Source organism: Triticum aestivum, chromosome 3D (assembly GCF_018294505.1).
Source record: "Triticum aestivum cultivar Chinese Spring chromosome 3D, IWGSC CS RefSeq v2.1, whole genome shotgun sequence".
Taxonomy (NCBI): domain Eukaryota; kingdom Viridiplantae; phylum Streptophyta; class Magnoliopsida; order Poales; family Poaceae; genus Triticum; species Triticum aestivum.
In genome coordinates, this window is record NC_057802.1 from 457,142,498 (window position 1) to 457,151,194 (window position 8,697).

The following is an 8,697-nucleotide window of genomic DNA, read 5'->3' on the forward strand; positions in this document are numbered from 1 at the left end:
AGGAAAAGGGTTCCCGTCTAGAACAGGTCTCCAGACGACGGTGCACCTGGCCCCACGGTGGGCGCCAAATGTCGGGTGGTAGGTGCGACATATGCCAACGGGTGGCTTATCATTGTGGGAGCCAGTAAGTCGTCGCCGGTGCCTGGAAACGGGATGAGGCAAAGACATGCACGCCGGCGGATCTTACCCAGGTTCGGGGCTCTCCGTGGAGATAACACCCCTAGTCCTGCTCTGCGGGGTCTCCGCATGATCACTAGATCAATAAAAGTAGCTACAAGTGCTCCTTGAGCTGTCTGGCTAGAGGAAGAAGAAGGGCAAGGCTAGCTCTCCTTTTCTCTCTATGTGGTGTGTGTAACTCTATGAGATCAACCCTTTGCATGGGTGTCCCGGGGGGTTTATATAGGCCTACCCCAGTGGTACAATGGTAATCCGGCTGGGCGCGGGTCCCAGCCGTCAGTGTCTATGCTCGCCGGCTTCTCCGCCGGTCATTGGGGCCCGCCGACTGGTGGGTCCCACCGGCTGCCGGCTTCTTGGCTGGCACGCCGGCCCCACCGCTTGGGGGCTTTGTCGGCGGCTGGTTACTGTTGCCTCGCCTCTGATGACGAGGGCTTTGTCGAGGTAAGCGTGGCTACAGTGTCGCCACCTTGCGAGCTCTCACTGTAGCCTTACCTCGTCTTGTCTCCTTAATGGGGCGCATGCTTCGAGGGAGGGAGGTAGCCGGCTATTGGGAGCCGGCCACATCCCTGGCTGACTAGAGGAGGCCGGGCCGTCTTCAGATGTCTCTCTGGCAAAGGGGCCCGCCGCCCACGGGCCGTAATGGCACCTGTCGTGGGTGACATCGAGGCCAACATGGCTACAGTGCCACGCCGGACGGGGGATGGCTGGCCCGTACGGCGCCCTGTGGCCAGACCTGTTCCGGGATTCGGGGGTAGTGGGCTGTACTGCGGCCACGCCCCATCCTATCACCGTTATGTGGGTACAGTCTTTGTGGGTGCAGTCTTGGCCGGCTTCTGGGAGCCGACTTTCTTCATGGCCGGCTTCTGGGAGTCGGCTATCTCGTATCTTTCTTGGGGGAGGTTTCTGAGACTGGGTCGCCTTCTGGGAGTCGGCCCTGGGGATAGCCGCCCGGGGGAAGGCGGCCCTATGCTTTGTATGCTTGAAGGCTTGAATGGCCTAGTGATTTTTCGAAGAGCCAGGGTGAGTCGGTTAGGCTACCCGTGGCACTTTACTCCGACAGAGTTTCTCTCGAAAGAAGTGAGTGGGAGGAAAGTAGAACTTGATGAGGTAACTGTACCTGCTACCTTATTGGAAAGTAGTTCATCACAGAAATCTGTTCCTGTGACTCCTACACCAATTAGTGAGGAAGCTAATGATGATGATCATGTAACTTCAGATCAAGTTACTAGCGAACCTCGTAGGTCAACCAGAGTAAGATCCGCACCAGAGTGGTACGATAATCCTGTTCTGGAAGTCAAGTTACTTGACCATGACGAACCTACGAACTATGAGGAAGCGATGATGAGCCTAGATTCCGCAAAATGGCTTGACACCTTGAAATCTGAGATGGGATCCATGTATGAGAACAAAGTGTGGACTTTGGTTGACTTGCCCGATGATCGGCAAGCAATCGAGAATAAATGGATCTTCAAGAAGAAGACTGACGCCGACGGTAATGTTACTATCTACAAAGCTCGACTTGTTGCGAAAGGTTTTCGACAAGTTCAAGGAATTGACTATGATGAGACCTTCTCACCCATAGCGATGCTTAAGTCCGTCTGAATCATGTTAGCAATTGCTACATTTTATGACTATGAAATTTGGCAAATGGATGCAAAGACTGCATTCCTGAATGGATTTCTGGAAGAAGAGTTGTATATGATGCAACCTGAATGTTTTATCGATCCAAAGGATGCTAACAAAGTGTGCAAGCTCCAGCGATCCATCTATGGACGGGTGCAAGCATCTCGGAGTTGGAATAAACGTTTTGATAGTGTGATCAAAGCATATGGTTTTATACAAACTTTTGGAGAAGCCTGTAGTTACAAGAAAGTGAGTGGGAGCTCTGTAGCATTTCTAATATTATATGTGGATGACATATTGTTGATTGGAAATGATATAGAATTTCTGGATAACATAAAAGGATACTGTAACAAGAGTTTTTCAATGAAAGACCTCGGTGAAGCTGCTTATATATTGGGCATCAAGATCTATAGAGATAGATCAAGATGCTTAATTGGACTTTCACAAAGCACATACCTTGATAAAGTTTTGAAGAAGTTCAAAATGGATCAAGCAAAGAAAGGGTTCTTGCCTATGTTGCAAGGTGTGAAGTTGAATCAGACTCAATGCCCGACCACTGCAGAAGATAGAGAGAAAATGAAAGGTGTTCCCTATGCTTCAGCCATAGGCTCTATCATGTATGCAATGTTGTGTACCAGACCTGGTGTGTTCCTTGCTATCAGTTTAGCAGGGAGGTACCAAAGTAATCCAGGAGTGGATCACTGGACAGCGGTCAAGAACATCCTGAAATACCTGAAAAGGACTAAGGATATGTTTCTCGTTTATGGAGGTGATAAAGAGCTCATCGTAAATGGTTACGTCGATGCAAGCTTTGACATTGATCCGGATGACTCTAAGTCACAAACCGGATACATGTTTATATTGAACGGTGGAGCTGTCAGTTGGTGCAGTTCTAAGCAAAGCGCCGTGCCGGGGTCTACGTGTGAAGCGGAGTACATAGCTCCTTCGGAAGCAGCAAATGAAGGAGTCTGGATGAAGGAGTTCATATCCGATCTAGGTTTCATACCTAGTGCATCGGGTCCAATGAAAATCTTTTGTGACAATACCGGTGCAATTGCGTTGGCAAAGGAATCCAGATTTCACAAGAGAACCAAGCACATCAAGAGACGCTTCAATTCCATCCGCGATCAAGTCAAGGAGGGAGACATAGAGATTTGCATGATACATACGGATCTGAATGTTGCAGCCCCGTTGACTAAGCCTCTCTCACGAGCAAAACATGATCAGCACCAAGACTCCATGGGTGTTAGAATCATTACTGTGTAATCTAGATATTGACTCTAGTGCAAGTGGGAGACTGAAGTAAATATTCCCTAGAGGCAATAATAAAGTTGTTGTTTATATTTCCTTATATCATGATAAATGTTTATTATTCATGCTAGAATTGTATTAACCGGAAACTTAGTACATGTCTGAATACATAGACAAACAGAGTGTCACTAGTATGCCTCTACTTGACTAGCTCGTTGAATCAAAGATGGTTAAGTTTCCTACCCATAGACATGACTTGTCATTTGATTAACGGGATCACATCATTAGAGAATGAAGTGATTGACTTGACCCATCCCATTAGCTTAGCAGTTGATCATTTTAGCATATTGCTATTGCTTTATTCATGACTTATACATGTTCCTATGACTATGAGATTATGCAACTCCCGAATACCGGAGGAACACTTTGTGTGCTACCAAACGTCACAACGTAACTGGGTGATTATAAAGGTGCTCTACAGGTGTCTCCGATGGTACTTATTGAGTTGGCATAGATCGAGATTAGGATTTGTCACTCCGATTGTCGGAGAGGTATGTCTGGGCCCTCTCGGTAATGCACATCACTATAAGCCTTGCAAGCAATGTTACTAATGAGTTAGTTGCGGGATGATGCATTACGGAATGAGTAAAGAGACTTGCGAGTAACGAGATTGAACAAGGTATTGAGATACCGACTATCGTATCTCGGGCAAGTAACATATCGATGACAAAAGGAACAACGTATGTTGTTATGCGGTTTGACCGATAAAGATCTTCGTAGAATATGTGGGAGCCAATATGAACCTCCAGGTTCCGCTATTGGTTATTGACCGGAGACGTGTCTCGGTCATGTCTACATAGTTCTCGAACCCGTAGGGTCCGCACGCTTAACGTTCGGTGACGATCAGTATTATGAGTTTATGTGTTTTGATGTACCGAAGATAGTTCAGAGTCCCGTATGTGATCACGGACATGACGAGGAGTCTCGAAATGGTCGAGACATAAAGATTGATATATTGGACGACTATATTCGGACACCGGAAGTGTTCCGGGTGGTTTCGGGTAAAACCGGAGTGCAGGAGGGGTTACTGGAACCCCCCGGCAGAACTAATGGGCCACATGGGCCTTAGTGGAGAGAGAGAGGGCCGGCTAGGGCAGGCCGCGCGCCCCCTCCCCCTTTGGTCCGAATTGGACTAGGGAAGGGGGGCGGCGCCCCCCTTTCCTTCTCCCTCTCCTCCTTCCTTCCCCCCTCCAATTAGGAGTAGGAAAGGGGAGTCCTACTCCTACTAGGAGGAGGACTCCTCCTCTCCTAGCGCGCCACAAGGGCCGGTCGGCCTCCCCCTTACTCCTTTATATACGGGGGCAGGGGGCACCCTAGAACACACAACAGACACTGTTCTTAGCCGTGTGCGGTGCCCCCTCCACCATAATCCACCTCGGTCATATCATTGCAGTGCTTATGCGAAGCCCTGCGCCGGTGGCCTCATCATCACCATCATCACGCCGTCGTGCTGACGATGCTCTCCCTCGACACTTTGCTGGATCGTGAGTTCGTGGGACGTCACCGAGCCGAACGTGTGCAGATCGCGGAGGTGTCGTACTTTCGGTACTAGGATCGGTCGATCGTGAAGACGTACGACTACATCAACCGCGTTGTCATAACGCTTCCGCTTACGATCTACGAGGGTACGTAGACAACACTCTCCCCTCTCGTTGCTATGCATCACCATGATCTTGCGTGTGCATAGGATTTTTTTTGAAATTACTATGTTACCCAACAGATTGCGTAGGAGGGCTCCGGCTCCTCATCATCCGTATACGCAAGCATATCGACGACGTCCGCGGCGTGCTCCGCCTCCGCCTCCGACCGAACGGAATTGAGGGTTGCCTGTTGCTCCGCCTATAGACCAGCGTCCCCAACGCCCCCCACATCCTCCTCGTTCTCTTCCAGCTCCTCCTCCTCCTCCAGAACGATCTCGTCCGAAGGTAGCCCCGCGGCGATCTGGGCTTCACGCCTTTCCCGGATCTTCTCAAGGAGCTGCAGGCGACACTCTGGCGTTAGATATGGGTAGCCCCTTACCCTGACGGCGTGGTGGCATGGCTACAGGTGGTGGCAAACGATGAGTGGAAAGTGGCGGCGGCGGACGGGAGGGAAGGAAATGTGGACATGTAGGGTTTCGGTGCCGGTAGTCGGCTTAAAATAGCCGGCCTAGGGCACTACACGGTCCGCGGGAGCGGCGCCACGCAACGCCATCGATCCGACTGAGGAGACGAGCTTCAGACTGCCAGGTTTCAGGGTGTTTTTGTGTGGGACCAGGGCGTCAGGCCGACGTGGCGAACGTGCCCGGGCCTCCCCATATCCACCGCAGATTTGGGCTGGATATGAGGGGTGCCGGTCAGCCCAAGCGTTTGAGCCCGGTTTGAGAGGCACGGGTGGGTCGGGTAATTTTGATCTATCATTGCTCGGACGGCCCGTCCGGGAGTTTGAGGAGCCCGACTTTAGACTCTCTTAGTTTCTGTTGTTGATTTGTTGTTAGCTTCCTGTAGGACATTGTATCACCTGCTTGGTTTGTGAATCCTTAGTTTTCTTTGTTTTTCCTTCTGTTTGTAAGTTGTGGTTCGCTGTGATTATACCTGGCCATGGGAAATCCGACCCGAAATAGTCCAACCCGGCCGGCCGGTCTTGCCCATGGGCCGGGCCTGCGCCTAGATTTTGAGCCCTAATGCTAGGGCAGACCGGGCCTGGGATTGACATACGTGCGTTTTAGGGAAGAGGCCCAGCCAAAGACCCGAGGCCTGACAGGCTTTCCCACTGATGGTCCGGGCCTAGGCCTGAAATTTAGGCCCGAAGACTGGATCGGGCCTGGTTTACTGCTGCAGGCTTTTTTAGGCCCGGCCCGAGTTATGGCCAGGATCACAGCTATAGTTATGGCCTCGTCGTGAGTCTTTGTTCCAAAAATAATAATAAATGTGGGCTGGAGAGGTTTAGTATACTCGCTCGTGTCAGTTCTGTGGCCGAAGCATGCAGGTTTTCCGCTTCGTGCAAGCCCAACTGGACAACAGCCTCGCCTGCAACTGAAAGCTAAAGTGGCCCCAATGCTGAGGTGCAAGTGCACGGTCCATATAGTGGCATTTGTTCTGAAGCAAGTCATCCCTCCTCCACCGATCGACCTGCAAAAACGGCGAAAGCCGTAGCAGATATGATGCAAACGGGGTAGGGAAAGATGCATCTCGCGTTTCCATTATTGATGAGGGCAATATCAAACGCCCGTAAAAACTCACTGATACGCAAATTAACTAAGCAAAAATGATCCGTTGAAAGAAAAGAAAAAACACTCAGCAAAAATGATCGGTCGCCACCAATCAACCATGCCTGAACACGGGCACGTACTCCAGCAACAGCCATCGGTCGGTGCAATGGAAATTGGCGGAGCTCTAATGTCAGTCGCAGAGTCGCTGAGCGGTGCAGTTCCGAACTTGCTGCCGCGAGCGGCAGGCTCGATCAGACAGCTTCGCTTGCGTCCACAATTTTGACGGTGGAGGTGTCGGCGAGAAGCGAGCCCCGGCACAGCGGGCAGCTGGGATGCGAGCACAGCCACGCGTCCACGCACTCTGGGTGGAAGCAGTGCCCGCACCGCGGCAGCGCCTTCACCCTCTCTCCGTCCGCGAACTCGCCGAGGCATATCGGGCACTGCGTCTCGTCGTCCTCGCGGCCAGGGGACGCCGACGGAGGACGACTGTACGGCGTCACGGGCAAGCCGGCTATCGCGGCCGCGTCGAGGCCAGCCACCGCGGAGGGGGCACCGGGCGCCGCAGCGGAGGAAGACGGGGACGAGGAGGGGTAGGAGAAGGAGCTGGGAAGCGTGGCGTCGGTGTTGTATCGGCGGCACACCCAGCGGAGGTAGACGCAGACGCCCACGAAGAAGACGAGGACGGCGAAGAGCGTCGCGAGCAGCGGCACGCCGCGGCCGCCGCGCACGGAGAAGTTGCCGTCGTCCACGTCCCCGTAGCGCCACCGCAGCGCCTGCGACGCCTCCTGCGCGGCCATGCCACTGCTTCCTCTTCCTCTTCCTCCTCGACCGTTTCCTTCTCTGCCGTGGCGAGACAAAACTAGGCGCGCGCGCGCGTTGGCGGCCGGGCTAGCTGCACGTCGGCACGGGCTGCGTGGCTTTCCTGGGCCTGCTACGTAGTGCTTCCCCAGTGTGCGCTCATCAGATCAAGTAGTATTCAAGTGGACGGCCGGTGCGTGCGATTCGTGTGATGGGGGGCGGTTTTAAGCTTTCCCGCCGCCCGGATCTCGCGCCAAAAGTGGCCATTTCCTCTTACAGGTTTGACGAGTGCCATATCCCGGGTAATTCAATGTGGCAGCGACTGTCCGCGCGATGGCGTTCATGGAGAGTGGGGCTCGACAGGGACCCGAAAGAGAATTAGAATATAAAATGATGTCTCACGCAGGCGATTAAGTTGTTCTTAGCTTGCAAACTTGTATAATTCTGGAAGCATCTTAGTTGATCGATGTTCCTCCTTATCAAGGCCCTGTGGCTGTCATGAGGTCGCGCTAGTACGCCATTACGATGGCGGAACCACGGAACCAGAGTGTGCAAGTAATTGAAGCAAGGAACCATCTCGACGGACGGCCGGGGATTAATCAGTGTATGGGGTCATTTTCACCATAGCGCATAAACTGGGTGTTCTGTTTTCAGGCGTGTACTCCATACATATACTCGAGAAAGTTCACATGGCATCAGAGTTAGCAAGGTTCAGTGGACGTGGGCTACTCCTACTCTGTACACGAACAAATACTTGTCTTGTTCTTTCGGCTACCGGTACGAGATGATACTCGTTCAGTAAGGTTGGGTGCAGTGCCACTGCACGCCAAGGCCGAAGGAAGAACCTACTAGTATATTTTTGGTATTTCCGAGCTCAAAAGAAGCCATTCACATGGAAAGAAATACTGTAACGCCAGATGTTTAACCTCTTGGCACATGGGCGATGGTAACAAACGGCAGAAAGAGAAGTAGGCACTCTGCCAAATTGCTCGGGCTGGCGCGATACAATTCTCAAAGCCATGTACCAGGGGCGGAGCCAAGAAGTTTTGCCAATGGGTTCACTAAAAATTTGGGAATGAACTAACTATTGTCTGTAGTGGCAGAGGCTGCTAATAAATCCAGGCTCTCCCAAAATCCTTCACAACTTATCCAAGGTTGATTGACCGAAGTAAAAATAGTAAGTTTATTTGCCTTGCACCGTTAATTTAGCAAGAGCGGTAATTCCATCAGGACCAAACTCAGATAGCTTCAGTAAGCTCCTCAACACATAACTCTTCTCCCAATCCAAATCTTGCTTTATTAAGACTATATTCTGAAATTCCCTTCGGATTAGTCAGAATATGACAACTAATTTAAACATGTTTCTATTTGAATAATGGCTATGTGGGACTAGCAGTAGCACATCATTTGTTTGCCTGCGTATAAGGGTGGCTTTGAAGTACTTGCTTTATTATCTTATCTTGACATAGTGATTCTTCTTTTTTCAATCAGATAATTAAGGTTGGATAAGATTTGTACAAGAGGGACAGGATATGCTATCGCGGGTACTAATATTTTGAATAGCAATTGCCGGCTTGCCGCTGCCGGTTGCCAGCGTG

At 51.3% G+C, this 8,697-nt stretch overlaps 1 protein-coding gene across 1 annotated transcript; it reads right to left on the reverse strand.

The window, feature by feature from the left end:
* Positions 1-6,265: 6,265 nt before the first annotated feature.
* On the reverse strand, positions 6,266-7,306 carry LOC123074945 (RING-H2 finger protein ATL66). The gene has a single exon (XM_044497666.1). It carries the CDS (start codon positions 7,096-7,098, stop codon positions 6,553-6,555), a length of 546 nt encoding a protein of 181 aa, XP_044353601.1. The 5' UTR covers positions 7,099-7,306; the 3' UTR covers positions 6,266-6,552.
* Positions 7,307-8,697: the final 1,391 nt, after the last annotated feature.